Source organism: Perissodus microlepis, chromosome 10 (assembly GCF_051167445.1).
Source record: "Perissodus microlepis isolate ML-2025 ecotype Zambia chromosome 10, ASM5116744v1, whole genome shotgun sequence".
Taxonomy (NCBI): Eukaryota; Metazoa; Chordata; class Actinopteri; order Cichliformes; family Cichlidae; genus Perissodus; species Perissodus microlepis.
Genome location: NC_140470.1, coordinates 28,699,653 through 28,718,728, shown reverse-complemented (window position 1 = coordinate 28,718,728; position 19,076 = coordinate 28,699,653). Strand labels below are relative to the sequence as shown.

General features: G+C 41.0%; 1 protein-coding gene and 1 long non-coding RNA gene across 3 annotated transcripts in view; both read left to right on the top strand.

Moving 5' to 3' along the window:
• The first annotated feature begins 3,097 nt into the window (after positions 1-3,097).
• tmem132e (transmembrane protein 132E) overlaps positions 3,098-19,076 on the top strand; it is a 426,449-nt gene continuing 410,470 nt past the window's right edge. The window contains exons 1-2 of one of the 2 annotated variants that reach the window (XM_084940923.1): positions 3,098-4,435; positions 7,906-8,047. Coding sequence is in view for 1 of the 2 variants with exons in the window: in XM_084940922.1 (XP_084797048.1) it covers positions 4,375-4,435 (61 nt within the window). In the remaining variant the exon portion in view is untranslated. The remainder of the gene's footprint in view (positions 4,436-7,905; positions 8,048-19,076) is intronic. The other variant, XM_084940922.1, reaches the window with a different exon arrangement.
• Positions 8,054-18,544, top strand: LOC146379622 (uncharacterized). Its single transcript, XR_014801447.1, has 2 exons — positions 8,054-15,685; positions 15,850-18,544. It is a non-coding gene; the product is annotated as an uncharacterized LOC146379622 (long non-coding RNA).

Here is a 19,076-nt window from a genome sequence, read left to right as displayed (position 1 = left end):
TTGAGCTCTTTGTGCCCAGCATCAAACACAAAGCCAGCACAATAGAAACATCTTCCAAAAGCTTGAACATTACCAACATCACATGTTACTAGTTTCAGGGCCTAACGCTGTGTGTGCTCAGTTTCCTGGCTTTGTTCTTCCTCCCAAACAAACAGCAATCTAATATTTACAAAAAAAGACAAAGAGGAGGCGAAAGACTTGCATTCATTTTGTTTTTTTTTATATTAAAGTGGAGCAGTACAGAGATTAAAGCACACAAAAAAAGAGATTGATGGAACAAAAGGTCCCAAAAAGGGGAAATGGCACATGTGTTGATGATGAACTAACCACTTGTAACATTTCCAAACAAATCAGTCAAATACTATATAATATTGTTGTAAATAGCATAACTGGAAATAGAGCTTTCCTGTCTCTTTTATAGGAAGGTATCATGTGAGCAAATAGGAAATGTGAGTCCTGGCTTATTGTCTTGTGTAGCGACATGTCATAAAATTGGCAGTAAAACCAATAATCTATTTTAAAATCTACTGAGAGTAGTCTTCCTCCCTCACACACTTTAAATAATCTCCCTGTCGTGTTTGAGTCAAGCTGCTGCGGGACACTTACGTGTCTCAGAACGTAACATTATGTATGATTATCCTTGTGGCGTAACCTCTAATTTTTTTTTACATTTTTATCCAACTAAATTGTTTTCCCTCTTGCATGCAAGAGGTGATGTGCTCTCTGAGTAGATTACATTCAGGTGAACAAAGTGCACAGCTCTCATATCAGAGAGAGAAAGAGACCAGGGTTCACTACTGCAGCCCTTCATGTGTGACGGTGGTGAACTTTAAGCAGCAAAAGTAGGTTAGCTGAAGAAGGGAAACAAAGTGTTATAGTTGTCCATTTAAAATCAAACCTTGTTTTATTTTAGAATGAATCTTAAAGTGTTATTGTGTGCTTTTAAAGTTTGAAGGTCTCTCAGATCGGCGGAGCAATCGCTCCTTGTTGTCCCCATGTTGAGACTCGTATTAGGCTGAACCAAGAGCTGAGGTTTTATAATCAGGTTTAAAAACACACCAGAGCTTTTAATCAGTTTTAGTCATTTTTTAAATTTTTTAATTGACTTGTCATTTCTTTTTGCCTGTTTAATTTCTGTTTTTCCACATTTTACTATTATTTATGTAGTATGCCTTTAATTTGTTAACACATTTAATGTATTTTTTTTATTTTATTGCTGTCTTTAAACAGGAAAGCAATTTAGTCAACTAATTATGTTATTTCTTTTAAAGTGCTCTATAAATAAAGGGGATTGGATTGTTTAGCAACTGGCTAATGCCTAAATTGAAACTATCAAACCACATCCTACTGAATTCGATCTGAAGTAGCACAGATATTGTATAACACCCAATAAAAATAGCCTCCATAATTGAATTGAGTACAAGTACAGCATGAAACACATGATGGTCAGCCTGAGACTTTACAGTGTGGAATTGCAGACGTGGTTTGTGTCTTTTTTTTAATCTTTCTTATTGTCTTTGTTAGTAAGACGCCTGTAAAACTGATAAAGATTGAGATTTGTGCGGCACTTAAATGAACTATTTTGACAGCCACTCGGGGCAATGCAGCAGTTACGGCCTTTCTATGTGGCCATCTTCCTGTGCTTGTGTGAGTTTCCTCCAGTTACTCTGGCTTCCTCCCACATTCCAAAGACAAACATGCTCGGTTAACTGCTGGCTTTAAATTGGCTGTAGGTGCTGATGGGAGAGCTTGTAGTTGTCTGAGCCTTAAGAAAATGGATGGACGGTGGGAGAGCTGCTCCTATTATCCATTCTGATGGAAAATACAGCAAAAACAAAAGTCCAACATCTGAAGTGATTCCCTGATTATCTTCAAGTTTTTTAACACTTTGCATAACCATCCAAAGGGCCGGACTGCAGCCTTTAGCAGACTGGTTCTGACCAATTTGTTTGACACCTCCTGCCTAGACATAAGTTTTAAAGTGTTTTAGCCTCTGTTAGAGGAGATTCTGTTATATTCTCTCAGATTTTGGAGTAAAGACAATCGGTCAGTATTAATGTGTTTGCAGCTTGCCATATATGCAAATGAACAATCTCATGAAGTTGAAATAAATCCAGTCTGTTTTCTGCAAAAGTGTGATTCAGTTGCATAGTAGCAGAATTTCTAATTGATGCAACAGAACCTTCCACTGCAAACCACGCACTGTGACAAGGGTCATAGGTGGGAGTCCCACTTAAAGATACTGTGTGTACCTGATAAATTTAACTGTGAATGAGTTCATTGTTATTGGGTGCACCTGTGTGTCTGGTGTCAGCGTTTTAGCTGTGAGAAGGCTCCAAAAATATGACATTAAAATCAAATAAAAGGTCACACAGTCCTTAGCACAGAAATCTACCGTGATGTAAACCTGCAAGGGGTGAAGCAGAATCCACGCAGAAACAAAAGCACAAAGTGAGGCCATGACTAGGCAGGAGTGAGGACGGCTCTTTCTTCGGGAGGATACTTTCCCCTTCGGATGAAGAGGAGGAGTGTGGAGACACTCACGTGATTAATTTTCGTCTGTGATACCAGATTTGAACAAAGTCAAGTTCACTACGTCTAACGTGGCCCACACCGGAAGTGTTCGGTGTGGCGTTTTAAGATAAAAGCCAAGAGGATAACGTTTAGGAGCGACTAACTGAACGCTGAGACTAAACTAAAGCCCACGGGTCGACCTGGAAAACACGCGTGTATCCATTAAATTCCGTTTGAAACTGGGTTTAATTGTGACACATTTAGCTGCTCTTAGGTCAGGTGAGGAGTGGCAGGGATGACACTCAAGTTAACAGCTTCTGCCCTGTCACCGGTTTCATTTCGGTATGAACTCTTTCATTCCAGATATTCGTTCAGCGTCATTAAAAAAGGGGTGTGACGTTTTTAAGGGTTAAATGATGTCATCACTGTATTGTCAAAGCTGGTCATATTCGGTGCGGTTTTTTTATTAAGCCACTGGAAATGAGTAATAAGACTCAATTTAGCAGATCGCTTAAAATAAGAATTAAACGTAGGCTAATTTATTTTATTTTGAAAGGAACTTCCGGACACGTCTACTACCCCACAGCGGGCTTGATGACCGGGAGCTGCGACTCTGGACATTTTAAGGTGAGCACGTTTAGTTTGGAGCGGACTTAAAATCCCAGAACGGGGCTGCTGAGGGGAGGACAGCGGGCACAGCAGCTGCTTCTGCCGGAGGAACACCTGAGAAAGGTGCGCTCAAGCCGGGTGACAAATTACACACCAAACTGGAGACTTCTTCGGACTTGGCTCTGTTTCAGACTCCCGGTAAGCGGCACTGACGATGCTCCGCTCAGGCTCTCGGTCTTAACATCACAAAGTAACTCGATTTTTAAAAAGTGTCAGCTTTCTGGATATTTGTGCCCTTCTTTGTTTTCTTTTTTTAAATCAGCGGACGCGTGATGATTCCCGTCGCATCGCGCTGCGGTAGGTGAACTACTGGAAACGTGAGGGAGCTGGAGCGGGAGGGGAGGGTGGAAAGCGGGTCTTTGCGGCCAACTCGGACCTTTTCGGCTTGATTAGAGCTGTAATTTCACCTTCCACGGCTCAGAATGCATTCCCACCTTTTTCTCTCGGCTGTGGACGTTGAATAAAAGCAGAAGAAGTCAGTGTCAGCTGAGCCAGAACGGTGCGGATCCGTCGGATGCCTCTTTTTTGTTGTTTTCCTCCCCTCTCTACACTGTTTCCATGATTTGCGCAAGGAATTTCATGTTTGAATTTTTAATTGGAGAATGACTAACCTCACAGGGACACTCTGCTGCTCTTTCCCTGCTGTTTGTTGCTCAGACAAGTCTGATCCTTTTTGGAGAACGCGTGCAGCATCCCCGTGGTTCCAGCCAGGGCGCGCGTAACCTCTCCACTGATGTCCATTGATTTATAATATTTTTTTGTGAGGGGCCATTTATCGAGTGTCGCGCAAGGACTCGTGTCCGTTTGTGGAACACTGTTTTTTTTTCCCTCCCTGCTGCCCGGGTTGGATCAGGATAGTTGGAACTTTTTGCTCTCTGATGTGGGGGAAACGCTCTGCGTTGCCTGGAGAAGACGCCGTTTTGCCGTGCCCTAGGTTCGCTGCTCGCAAAGACTCTGAGAAGACTGGCCAGTAACATTTCTGCTTCTGAAGACCTCCAATTTACATCGGACTCACTGCCGCTCAGACACTCGTGCAGTTGCATTTCTGTCTATTGCGCATTATCCAACTTAAGACCCTCGAAGAACTGCAACAGCGTCGTGTGGAGGCTAACACCTGCAGAGAGGTTTATTTACCCTCAATCGGCTACTGCAACAGCTGGGATTTAACATCCTCCTGCAGGGATTTCTACCATGTCAGGTGTACGGGATTTCAGATGGACTCTCTTCATCTGTGTGGCGGCGCTTTCATGTGGTGAGTACCCCTTCTACCTCCTCCCCTCCTCCCCCTCCCCTCCTCTCCTGCCCCCCCTTCAAAACACACACCCGCCAACAAGGTTCCAGGATCATAATCATGTTGCATAGAAAGCAATGGCCCTAAATTTCTGAAACATGCCACCGCAGAGGCAGTTGCTCTTGTAAATTATAATTATTATTTTTTTTTTTAAATGACTGACCCTCCCCAAACACACTCACACTCACACTCACCACTAAACACAAACAATCATACTCCTGTTACACATTTCTGAAGAAATTCAACAGTGGCTTCACTCCTGGTCTGTTTTCCCCTCTTAGGTAACTCTTTTTCTTTTTATTTTTCCAGAGGAGAATGGCAGGCACACCATCAAACCAGATACTTTAATTGGAATAAAAAAGCACTGCGGATGTAATTAACTCTCATGATCATCACAGTCACAAAAGCATGAAAAAAGCCACACTTCAAACGCTATAGAGAGCTGAGAAAAAGGCCAAAATACCCACTCCACATCAGGTTAGAGTTGCTTATGTTCGAGGACTCGCAACATATTGGAGAACTGATTTCATCTGCTGCTTGTGAACAAAGTCACGGTGTGTTACACAGCAGATACACAGTTACACAGATACAGTGTGTTCTACATGTGCTGATGAAATCTAAATCAAGCATCCTCAAAGATGATTTCCTGACATGTCCCAGTGATCTAGTTGGACTCCAAAACACTAATCCTCCTTTAATATCCAACTCTTTATTTTTTTTTTTTACTGATGCAGCAGCAGCAGGGGTGCAGGACTGTTTCCAGCAGTAAGCAAAGTGTGACATTGCAATGCGTGGATTAAGTGTGTTGCTGGGAGGCAACCCCAGGACGAGCAACTTGCAGTGCAGTTTCTGTTTATTCATTTGCAGGCACATTTAAAAGGTGCTTATATTTAGACCCAGATTAGGACTCTTCTGTGCTTCACCCCAGTAAGCCGAATGGAGACGGAGTGCAGTTTTCCTTCCATGTTCAGTGCGTAACCACCTCTTGCTTCCTTTCAGACATCTTGCACAGTATCTCCCCTCTCCTACTCATTTTCACCAAGTCTTGCCTCAGTTTCATTACCACACAAAAGAAACGCCTACGTGTGCACTAAAGCATATATTCTCTATGATGGCTTCACCAAGGCTGTAAAGCCAGCGTGCTCTATGCTGCAATAGCGTGCCTACACAAATCCCACTAACGCCTGTGGTCAGCGTTGCTTAGTGCAGGGGTGGGGAGGGTGCCCACCTTCCTGAACAATAAAGGCGCTGCTGTTGAAAGCAAGTGCAGGGACAGATTTGGCGCGTGGACGGCTGCCCCCTAAGGATGGTTTCAGAGTCTCTTGGCCTCGGAGACATCAAGTCGCTCTCACACTTGTACACGGAAGCTTTCCTCCTGCGCTCATCCCGGCACTTTAAACCTCTCCCTCCTTGTCACTCTCATGCTAAATAAACAATTTTGTAAGAATACCTCAAGAGAAATGCAATAGACCTGCTGGATGAAGAGCTAAGCAGGCAAATCCCCAGGTGTGAAAAAGCAATATCATGGACTTTAAGACCGTTCTGGGGAAAATCCAGTGCTGTAATGAATCTATTATTTCTCATTCTTCTCACCTTGAATTTGTATTTTCATATATATTGGCTGGCACACAATGTTGTAAACACGCTAAAGATTATTTCCCCCCTTTGCAGTTGATGGAATAAAGCCCTCACTAGGATATTTTTTTCCTTCTTTCGTTTTGAGATGCCGTTGTGATTGTTCAGTTGTTTTCCTTCACCGTACCCCCTCCTCAGGAAGGTCAGAGGTCATGTGCCGAGCAGCATTCCCAGAGCTGATGGGGATTAAGGTTTTTCAAGGACACTTGAGCTAGGCATGTTCACTGATAAGAGCTGTTCAAAAAAAGTTTTCTGGCTACTTCTTGTGAAATGGTATGCTCCGGTGAAATAATAGGGCATCAGAATCGAGGTCTAATCTAGGGCAGGGTGGTGTTTGAAGTGCTTTTGTGGGCATTGTTTCTCCAAGATTGACTTCTTTTTTTTATTAGTGGGTGGGCTATGGGGATGTGAGGATGACAATGTCAGTGCTTTTAGCTGTCAGCTTCTGTCTTTCTTTTAAGTCTGATCTGAAAGAGTCGTTATCCTCTGTCATTTTAGACAGATTAGCTATTGTGAAGCTCTTATTGCACTTCCAGTAAAGTCAGGAGGCTTCTTTCGGTAAATTGCAAAAAGTAAAATTATCTTTTATGGAAGAAAGTAAAATTTGGTTTGGTGTGCAGGGAGAGGCTTTGCACATGGAGAAGAGAGGAAACTAACGCAACCATAACACAACTAAGCAAAAGTACTACAATAACACATACTGAGATAAAACCCAACAATCATATTACTCCGTATGAGCAAGCACTGTGGTGACAGTGGGAAGGAAAAACTCCCTTTTAACAGGAATAAACTTGTTAGGTTTAAAAAAACAAAACAAAAAAAAAAACAAAAAAAAAAAAGTTTGATACTTAACACATTTTAACTGATATAATATGGAACTCCGCCCACATACATATGAAAAAACATATTTCTAACATAGCAGTAAATCAGGGGAAACATTTATACAGTTTCTTTGGAGGCAACTTCTGATTATTTTCTTAACTGTTTAATTTTTGAAATCTAAAAAGCAATGTTGAGCAAATGTTTCTATTGATCCTCAAATTGACTTCTTCCTTCACTGAAACACAGCTGTGGCAGTGTGTTATACATTTAGCTGGTGTTTAGGCAGTTATCTACTATGTTAATTGATCGTGAGACCTGGATGTCTTACCACCTGGGCTGAACAGCTTTCTGGATGAAATCCAAAAAGACTGGTGAACTCTGATAAGTGGGTAGAATAGATGGTGACTAGCTGTTACATTAAATGTGCCACTGATTACTCGGGGCTACGTCTGCAGTCAGCAGCATAGCGTGGATGTGGGAGCACTGTTTGCCCAGTCATAGTTTGGATGTAGCTGGCAGCATTCCCAGCCTATCTCTGAGAGTAGACACTGGACAGAGAGCAGACAAAGCGGCAGTGTGACACACCAGCTCTCATGTTCCAGCCTAATTGATTTACATGTGTTGAAATGAAGCCTTTTTTTTGCCCTGTTGCTGTGTTTGAAGAGGTTTCCTGTTTTCCATCCTTTTGTGTGGAAAAACACAGGCATACATGCAGGAGGTGCATATCCATAGCCATTAACACTCTGTGACTGCAAATGAGTCAGCGGCGCTGTTTAGTTATTCTGCTTTTGCTCCCATCAAGGTGATGTTGAATTGTTTGTGTACCTGTCACTTTTTACACCATAAAGCATATGGTTTATATATTTTTATTATTATTATTATTTTTTTAATGGCGTTTGCCGTCAGCATTAGATGATGGTAATGGTAAATCCATGTGGAGCATGGCACAGTTTAATACTTTTTTTTCATTTCAGTGACAGTTGGGCTCGAGGCTAAAACCAATCTGTGCACTCGGAACAGCAGGGCAACGAACAGTAAGAGAAACTGTTACTGGAAAGACGGCTCCTTGGTTTACTTGCAGTCTCGTTCCACAATTACTGTCGCAGGTTTTTGCAGGTGGGCATGTCATTCAGTTAAAATTGATTTTTCTGCATTTAATTGTTGGAACAAGCCAAAACTGAATTTCTCTGAATCGTAAATGGATTAAAAAACAAAAAGCAAACAAAATCTTCGAAACCCAGCTATGCTTGAATCCCTTCGATTTTCTGAGCTGTGTTTTCCAAGCTCTTGTTTCTGAGGCGTTGTGGAGTGTGCAGTGGCTGTTGTGAATTCTAAGGACGTTGTCCTCTATCAGCAGTGAAATGGACCTTTTTATGAAGGACTGACTCTCCCAGATGTAGTGGGATGTGCAAGACCTTTACCAAGGGCTTCAGGGTTTGTGGGCACTTCCTGCAGGGGAAAAAAGTAGAGTATTTGTATGCTATACAGTAACCCATTTTGTCAGACCTTCTTTGAACTTTTAAATGGTTGAATCTGGTGAATGTACTTGTTTCTTTTGCTAAGGGTAAATTCCTCAATTTTTATTTTTATTTTTTATTTTTTTTTTTGTGTTCAGGTTTCCCTCGAGTCCATTTTCTATCTGCAAAAAGCCAAGTTTTCTGACAGTGAATAGCATACATGCATCATATACACACTGCACATATAAAACATGGTTTATGATAACATATTTGTGTCCAGGTAATTGCTCATGTAAAGGGGGTATGCAACCAGCACAAATATGCTAGCATGCAGCTTTCCAACAGCACATAGAGAGAGAGAGAGAGTGTGTGTGTGTGTGTGTGTGTGTGACGTTAATGAACAAAGAAATACAGCTTTAGAAGCCCACACAGTCACTCCAGTGGACACTATATATAATATTTGGCTTTTTAGCCTTTATTGAGACAGGATTGTATGAAGAAGACAGGAAAACACTGCAAACATACTCGACATGGATTCAAACCAAGACCTCTACAACAGTTTTATCTATATAGGTCACCTACTCAACCCAGTGAGCTAAACCAGCCCCCCGTTTTTGTTTTCATAACTCTTTCACTTAAGCTCTGTGTGCATCATGCCTAGGGATGGGTACCCGTATCCGGTGCCATGATGGCACCGGTTCTGACATAAACGGTAGTAACCAGACCGAAAAGCAGCGCACATTTCAGTGCTTTTTTTTTTTTTTTTTTTTTTTTTTTTTCCTGAGATGTCATACACTTTGGATTCCAGACAATCATTTTACCTTTGCAAGCGTAGTAGGCGGGCCCAGGTACGTACGTTCTTTTAGAGCAGAGCTACAGATTAAAAATTCCCAAAGCGAAGCGGTCAAAGTCTTGCTGTACTTCACAGCAAAAGATGCTAACTCAGCAGCCCGCAACAAGTGCTTTAAGGTGATACTGTGCAAAGGAGGTAACTCCTCGAATCCGATGAAACACCCGGCGATGCATAGCGTTTTTTTAAAAGCAGAGAAATGCACCGTATTTGATAGCTTGCTGCAAGGCCGAGCACATCTACTGCGGGTGGGTTGCCTGTTATCGGTCCCGGAGTTAGCAACATCCCCCAAAAACCCGAAGAGTAGAGTCCTGGCTCCTAGCCCTGCTAGTGTAGCAAAAATGATGACGGATGATGATGGCAGCAGCAGCCGTTCTTCTCTGGGTGAGTAGCTTAATGTTGTTCGTGTGTAATTTACGTTGAGTAGGCTAACCACGTTATTACATTAATGCACGTAAGGTGAACTAGCAAACACCGTCGTAGTTACATGCGGCTGTCTTCTTGTTTGATGGCAGATACTCCCTTCACCCTGGCCAAAAAGGCTAAAATGACCAAAGAAAAAGTGGAAAACAGCTAAACATGAGAGGTTTTTGGACAAAGTTTGTGTTCTTCATTCTTTAAGCACCAGTTCGAGCACCGTTTAAGCACCGGCACTGTTTCAAAAGTACCGGTTTGGTACTGGTATTGGATAAAACCTAAACGATACCCATTCCTAATCATGACCTCTCTCCACAATTGGTTGATGGACCAACAGCGGCACAAGCAAGAGTAGCCTAGACTGATTGTTTGGGACACTGCCCCCCGGTGACGGTAAACAGCTGCAACACTGGAGAGCTGCGCGTAGGACCACTGACGGACCATGTCGGAGCCTTGAGAAAGCGACCCTACTGCTCACTTGATCTCTAACCTCAGTAAACACTTTCCTAATGAGTTTATGGCCTCAGTTGTTAGGTTCAAGTCTTAGTTATTACAGCCTGACCTCTGTTTTGTAACATCTGGGTATGCTTTAGGGTGCGACTACTTTGCGATTACCAAGGCACTGTTGGATGAGCACCCAGTGTCCTAAGTTTCTTTGTCAAATCCGCCTCTCATGCTTGAGAACAATGATTGATGACGTGCTAAGTACATCCAGCCTTTATAAACAGTCTGTACCAATGGTCGTTTGTCCTTGAACATTTTATAGTTTTTAGATTTTTTTTTTTTTTTTTTTTTTTTTTTTTTTGCATGTCTTTGCAGACATTTGGATACAAAACTTTCCCCCGCTTACTTAAATCTCACAGCATCCAGAGTCCAAAAAAAATCCTTCTGTCTGAAATAGTTTGTGTATCGTGAGACAACGTTAACTGTTTTCCAGTCCATAAATGCAGCCCATCTGTTTTTTCTTTATTAAGCATTGCTGTGTGAAAGATGTTTATTCTTTTTGATTCAATTTGAAAAAAATAAAAAATAATTAAAGGGAAATTTCTGTCAGAAATCATCCACCACCTGCTTGGCTTGATGTATGATTCGAGTCCAACGAGGACGTATAGAATAATTGGACCGCACGAGGCAGTTATTCATTCATCAGTGTCAGGTGATCACTGTCGTATTGTGTGCACGTGTAGATACAGATCAGGTAGCACTCCAGTGCTTTTATTTTTCCAGAAATTCTAAACTTTGCACCAGACAAAGGCCGCGTAAAATTTACCCATGTCATTTACTCAGTGTCTTTGTAACCGCAAGCAATTTAATATTTCCCTGCAGGACAGCTGGGGATACGAGCACTTGCATGAACATCTTCCAGCTCTCTTTTTATACTCAGCAGGGAAGCAATCAGTCTTCTGCATTAGGCGATCACATATGTTTGGTCTAAAACGAGTTCTCGTGCACGGCGCCTCGTGCGCATCTCCACGATTCTGCAGCGCCTTTGATTTAAAATGGCTTGCTTTGCTTCCCGTGGTATTGTGAGTCACGCTTGGCAAAATGTTACCACCTAGATTTTTACATTTCCTTGCAGAAATGGATTGAGATGCACAGCGATAGATCTTGTCACCGCTAAGGAGGAATGGCCACTTCTTGGACACCCTCTGGGAAAGACGTTAGCCCTGCCACCAGCTGGGCTTTACTTAACACCTTTATCCGGTTTTATTGTCTAGATATGATGGCACCCACTGTGACATGCTCCTTCTGTGGTGTTACAGGGGTATAATCATTTTCCTCTAATTCTGGTCGTCTTGACACGGCAATATAGCTCACATTTAATAAGTTGTGTCCCCTGACACGGTGAAAGAGAATGAGCTTTCTGAATGAAGAAAAGGTTACACTGAAAGTGGCCCCTTTAATTTCTCTAAGAGGACTACATGGAATGCAGAAATGGTAAGTCGCATCATGTCCACATGTGGCACATGACATATGTTCACAAGAGAGGGTCAGACCTCCCCCTGTTGTACAGAGTGTTTGATGCCTTGCAGCCAGGATTGTACAACCTCACACTCCTAACACTCCTTATAGCTCTCCGTATGAGGCTGTCAGCTTTTGTTTACTGGGAAACTGATGATCAGTCACACTTATAAGGCAGCAGTCATCAAATTAGCTTGCCCTAGATTACCTTATCAAGCAGAAACCCTGAGTTTTTTTTTGTTGTTGTTGTTTTTCTTACTTTGTTTTAGGTTTAGTTAATGGTGCTGTATTGGTGAGCGTTAAATGAATGGAGATGCACAACCGACACAAAAGTATTACACTGTATTATCACAGTTTACGAGCTGAATTTTGACCGCTTTTGCGTCTGCGTTTTCCCAAACAGGCGATTATTGTTATCGACCAACTCGGTTCTATTTCGAGGTAAACTAGTCTAAATAATTGCACTAAAGTATCATTTTGATGGTCTGATCGCCTGACTGCTGGTGTATCTTAGCCTGTAGGAGACCGTTGTAGTGATTCAGTTTTCTCAGATCCCAGCAGCGCTCCCCTAGAAACCAAAGGGAAAAAATGTAATCAGAAAAAAGGTCCTTCCTCCCTTGTGCAGCTGAACCAAACAGAAGAGAGACGGGTGAAGATATTTGAGTTGAACTCACTGGCTGACTCGAAGTGTGACGAAAGTATTTTTCATCCACCTGAAATTAGAGGGGAGACTGACTCTGCTCTGTTGTTTCTTTGAGTACTCAAACAGATATGTAGATATATGCAGTGTGTCATTTTTTTTTTTCAGTGTGCTGGTCCACGTTTGTGAAAATGTAACAACTCTTGGGTAGTTTGCAGGTAGGGTTGAATGTAAAAGGGTAAATATGAACAGGTAATAATGGCAATTGATATAACGGGTAATATTCTACGAGCGTTGTTGGACATAAATGTGTATCTTGTGCCACATTAGAATGGCAGATAGTTAAACAAAGTCAAAAAACATCCGGTGTAGGAGTATTGGTGGCCTGCTTTGCATATCAGCAGTTTGTCTCCGTGGACTCGGTGTGAACCATTTGTGTGCAGTCAGTGCAGCGGGAGAAATATGACCAGATTTTCAGCTTTCAGCACATCTTGCACTATCTGCTCTCTTCCCCACACTGATTTCCCAGTGCTACAAATCTGCTAAAGGACTCAGAGATGAACGCTCCAGTCTGGCAACCAACCTCAGCTTCCTCCTCTACAACCAGCCAACACTTAATTCTTTCTCTGCACTATATTGTTTTCAGCTGTGGGATTGCTTTTCCTGCTGCAGTTGATCCACACTGACTTGACTAAGTTAAATTAAGTTCACCCTGGTTTCTCGTTGTCATTAAGGCAGAAGGGAAAAGCGTGTTTAAATATGTTCCTGTAGATTGGTCTCGTTGTTTGACTTTGACAATTATTTCTCTGGAGAAAGTTGGTAAAATTGTCAATGTCTTGTTAGATGATGTCCTATAAGACAGAGCAAATACAAGCCACAGACAGCTTCTCTTGTCTCTTACTGGTAATTATACATGGGACGTGTAGCGGCAGCGTTGCCCTTTAGAAGCAGACGTTGTCAAAGTGACATCATGTTCTGCAAACAGTACAGTGAATCCTTAAACTGTCACTTTTATTAGCAAAAAGCGAAATTTTGCTGTGATGCATTTTTTTTTTTTAAAATTTTAGGTTGACTGAACTAATTTCAAGTTTGAATATGACCATACCAACTTTTATTGGAGTTAGCCTACTTTTCCTTTTTAAAAATAACATCACTGCGGTATTAGTTATGCTTAAAATTAGACTGTTGTGACAGTGATTAGGCAATTAATATACTGCACCCTTGGGTCCATAATTATATGGACAGCGACACTTGTGTAGTTTTGCTTCTGTGTTCCATCACAGTGGATTTCAAACCAAACAACCGAATTGTGATTGAAGTGCAAACTCTAATGTTTAATTCAAAGGGTTTAAATAAAATATTGCATTAACTGTTTGGTAATTAAACTGTTTTTCAAATTATACATAGTCTGCCATTTTTTTTCCCTGAGGTTGAAGTAATTGAACAAAGTAGCATAATTTAAAATAAAAGGATTGCTTTTTAATATTTAGGTGAAAATTCTTTGCAGTCAGTGACCGCCTGAATCCTTGATCATCATTAAAATGCTGTTTCTGCCCTTCAAAAGCACTGCTAGGCCTTTCCTGCAGCCGCCTTCAGTTGCTTATTGTTTTGGGGTCTTTCTGTATTCAGTAACTGAAAAATGCACTCTACTGACTGACTTGAATTCCTTTTCTTTGCCATGAGAGACTCCTGGATTGTTGTTGTGATGCGCTTTGGGTTATTGTCCATTTCCACGTTCTGCCTGGTCAGTTTTGCAGCATTTGGCTCATTCATAAAACTGAATATATTTCCTAAATGGTTAAATCAATGCTTAGTCTGAACTAAAAAGGTATGTTATGTAAAAATGTCTTGGGCTTGAACATGTTTTAATGTATTTATAATCTGATATTATGCACCGCAGCTTTATCAGCACTGATTTCATCTGTCAGTAGTAGCAGCTACACCCCGACCAGGCTGGATGTGAAGCGTCCTCTCTTAAAAAGACAGAAAAATATCACCATGACGGGATTCATCAAGTTTATTGCTCAGGACGTGAGGGCAGTTACTCTTATTTCTGCACAGTTCTGGCACCACAAGCTGATCTAGTATTGTTTTCTGCAATTGCATGAATAGATTAGCTGCACGCTGGTCGTCTCGCATCATTTCAGAATAGCATAACAAGGTTAAGATGATGTAATGTGTTGCAAATACTATACTTTCCCTATTTATAATTGAGGTGGCGTGCTCGGTTCACTTCACGCACGTCATTGTCAGAGATATGTATCCATGTGTGTGGACAGTGAAAGTTGTACTAAATCAAAATTGATGTTTCTGTTATTTTTTTGTGATGCATGTATTACCTGCCTCAGGATGTCAGCTGTAGCTGTCAGATCCTGTTGTTCATCTCCTGAACATGACAGGGAGCCATCATTTCCCCCCCTCTGTCTCCTTTGTCTGATGAACTGGTTCCTTTTCTTTCTGTTTTGTTGCAGTTTACTTGTGTAAAGACGATTTCTCTGAATTAACTTCCAAAGACAGTCTGGGGTTGAGTTTGGCCATGATTTCTAATTTTGCTAAAGTGCTGCCATTCCTTTGCTTCAGCCCCGGGATAAACAAGCTGCTTTATTCAGAGTTCATATAGCTGTTGCATTTACATCAATTAAAATTGGAGAATTTTTCTGCTTTTAAACTCTTGGTATTATTTAGGAACGAAGTAATGTAAATGAGTCAAAAGTCATGAATATGATTAAAAGATTACGCCTCTGTGTTGCCTTTTGTGCATGTAGTTGTGTTCAATATGTAAGTCAGAGAAAAATCAATTTGCTGTCAAGGACTTTTGTGGTTAGTGTGTGGTGATATGTTGACAATGTAGTTCAAATCATAGTCATATTGATCTAACAGAGGAAAATAAATGCTTTACAAAATAGGCCACCATAACACTGACAGCACTGGATTTGCCTGACTTCAGTGATCACGCTGTGTACGAGTCTCCAGACAAAAAGTGGCCTCTGTTTGTTTGTTTGTTTGCTTTTTTTTTTTTTTTTTTTTTTTTTTATTGTGTGTGACAGTTGGATATTCGCAAAGCATTCAAATCCAGAAAAAAAAAACAACACTAAACAATGACAAAGTGCATTCTTTTTATTTGTGTGTATCTGCCTCTTATCAACAAGACACATCCACAGTTAGAGGAATTCGTTAGTAATTAACCTTCCAGTTCCAAGTATATCATTCACCTAAGTTTCATGCACATTACACACTCGCTCTCAATAATAGTTTTTTTTTTTTTTTTTTCCCTTCACGTCGATGAAATGGGACGTCTACTTTGAGCCGCGAACCCCATGAAATCCCATTCAGCTCTATCTAAATATGGCAGGACTCATAAAGACTGAAGCACTCGCAGAGAAACCCTTCTCGGCGTCTTCCACTCCCGAAGACAATCTCGCCCAAGGGTAGGAAGTCTTTGCTCAGTCACTGTTGATATTTTTGGAAGCGATACCGATTCCATATTTCACGAAAACAGACTGAATCCCATCTATGCTCGTATAGATCTGTCTTAAATAAGTTCTAAGCTGATTGATTTATTTATTTATACTTTTTTTTTCTTCTCTTCCAGAACAGAATTGGGTGCTGGAAAGATTGCAAAATGACATTGGTACAGTTATTCTGCTCTAACTGAATTAAAGATTTTGGCCTGACTTGACGTTGGACCATACTTTTTTTTTTTTTTACCGTGTTTGCTGTGGTATATGAAAACATCTTTTTTTTTTTTTTATCCTGCCTTGGAGCTACCGCCGTATTGAGCCATGTCCAGAGCAATCAATTCTTTTATTAGGTTACATAGGCTCTGTGAGAGAAAAGGAATCCCTGGCTGTTATAATAGCCTCTGTATGCTATATTAGGTCCAAAAGACATTTTAGTAATTTCACTATAAGCCTATAAAATGGGATTTAATCCACACAAAGAATAGAGGCTGCAAGCTCTTTCATGCTTTTGCTTTTTGCCGGACTCCTGTTAGGTTAACTTCTCCCCACAAAGGCTCGAATTTTGATCAGACATTTTTAGTAAACATTTCTCACTTGCTGTCTTTGATGAATAAAAAATAACTTGTAGCACTTAAACCTGTCCTTAAGCAGATATGTTAAATTACTAATGCCGTTCTCCCCACTGCCTGTCAACTTTTCACATCTTCCATGCTTACAAATTCTGCTTCAGGAACCACTTTGGTGAATTTGAATCATATATATCCACTTGGCTTTTGACCTGATGAAAATGAAGTTGACAATGTCAATGCAAAATGCATATGTTTCTCCTGACTGATTGCTCAATGTGAATCAGGAGCACATGCATCAGAACAAGCTGTGCAGCCCTCATAGCATTATCCCGTTCTTCTTCTCATGATGTGCATTAAGAACCTGTCCAATTAGCTCAAGTTTAATCTTTTATTTCTCAAAGCGAGGTATTAGAGAGAGGTCTCGGGGGGGCACTTAGCAAAAATGAGAAATTGATTGATTTTTGCTTTCAGTTAATTTGCTAGCAGAGATAGCAATTAAGGAATATGCGAAAATATTGTGCCAATCTACAGAATATTGTAATGGAAGGGAGCCATGCGAGCACCATGTGTGCAATTGTGTGTAGAGTCTTCAAAACAGCTGTGCGCCTCTTAACAAAACGTTGCGATGTTACATTTTATCCTTAGTGTTTGTGTTGTGTTGCATCACAAATGCACAGTAATTTCTATGGTGGCATCGATGCGTTTGTTTAAGATTCATCTTCTTGCAGATTGTTTTTTTTAAAGTCTAACATTTATCTGCATGAAAGCCTGTGCTACAACGGTTAGCTGAGAAGAGAAGCTGAAATCTGAGCGAGGCCTTTCTCTTTCATGTATCTGCAAGTGATGCAGCTTTTTTATTGAGGGAAATAAATAACCCATTGTGGCATCACACAAACGTTTTTCCTGACAACAGTGATTAAGATGATATAATAAGCCAAATGACTGTACTTACAATTTTCTGTGTGACTGCTATACAAATGTTGTGTATCATGTTCACAGCTTGAAAGAAATGAAACACAAGGCTGGTTCATCCAATGTTAAGGCTCACAGTTTAATGCAAGACTAAAGTGCAAGCCTTGTATTAATGTATGCGTGCATGTGGCTCTAGTCTAAAGTGCTTTGAGTGTTTCATAACATATATAAAGCTATATAAAATGGCAATCTATAGATCGTCTCCCCCTCTTCCTCCCACTCATGACTGCAAAGTCTGTCCAAAAAGAAAAGGTTAATACATTTTTAAAGACAGAGCAGCAGTTTTTGGTTTTAAGGAATTTTAAACATCAGTTCAAACTCTAAACACAAGAACAAGTGAGTCATTCGACGTCAGCACCGTGCCAAACCAGTTTAAGCTGGTAAGCCGGAGATGGATGAGTAGGCTCAGTTATTTCATGGTGGTCTGTGTCATTCATGTTTATTTTGATGTTCTCTTAGTGTGGCTCAATCATCCTTTTTATATAGCACCAGTTCACAACAAAGGCCATCTAAAAGTACTTTCTATTGAATCACGAGGAGCCTACAATATTAGACAGAACCACAATCCCCCGAGGAGCAAGCACTTTGCATGGGTGAGGGAGAAGATCCTTCTTACAGGAAGAGAATTCCTGAAAAACCAGGCTCAGTGAGGCGCAGCCATCTATCATGGGGAAAAGAGATGATGGCAAAGAATAGCATGGAGGGACCAGGGATAACAAACGGGACAAATCGGAATGTTTAAAGAGAGAGAATAGACATAGGTTAATAATGTGCGCAGGGAGTGAGAAGAGAAGTCCTCAGTGCATCATGGGAAGTCCCTCTGCTGTCTGAGGGTATGGCTGCATAACTAAGGGTTGGTTCAGGGTCACCTGATCCTGTCCTAACTTTATAAAAAAAAAAAAAGTTTTAAGCCTAATCTCAAAAGTAGAGGCATCTGTCTCTTGAACCCAAACTGGGAGCTGGTTGCACAGAGATCCATCTTCTGTTGTACTTTTAGAAACTCTGGGAAGCCTGCAGTCTGAGGGTGACGTGCTCTATTGTTGGAGTATGGTACTATGAGGTATTTGCAATATGGTCAGACCTGATGTCGGGAAACAACGTTGTCTTATTATTCTTCCTTACATTTAGGGAGGGAACTACTAGAATCATCACCGTGATAAATTTAATTCAGTCATTGGATCTTTGGGGATCCTCTCTGATGTTGTATGGACTCAGAGTAAACACATCATGGCCTGAGGTAAACATTGTTGTGAGTTTCTGCGATATAAATAAAAGGATTGAATTAGCCTTGAACTCTGCCAATTTATTCATCTTGTTGACGGACTTTATTGAGCGGTTAACAGTCCTTTGGGTGAACTCGTGGATGAAGAACACTTATACCACCAGGTGAAGTCGGAAGTGTCTTTGGGGAAAAAAAGAAACTCCAGTGGGTGAGGTGTTTTGTTTTGTTTTTTGTTTTTTCCTTCCAAAAATAGGAAGCTTAAAATCTCAGCTGCTGGCCAAATAATCACCGAGTCATTGGCATTGATTAAAGCCCCACCAAGCTCACAGATAATACTTGTTTTGCGCCTCTGGGGCAGGGAAATGATATATCCCCTTTGAATATCAGAACACAGAGGTCTGTTTGGTTTGTAATTAATTAGAAAAAGACAAGTGGGGGGGAAAAACACACAAATATATAATGTGATGAGGGTAAATTACTCTGGCAAACTAAAAAGAAAAAAAATCTCATCATTTTCTAAAAAGGATTGGAATGAGGATGAGGTTGAGTCAGCTCACTACACTCCCAACCCAGTGTGTGCTTGGCTTTGGATAAG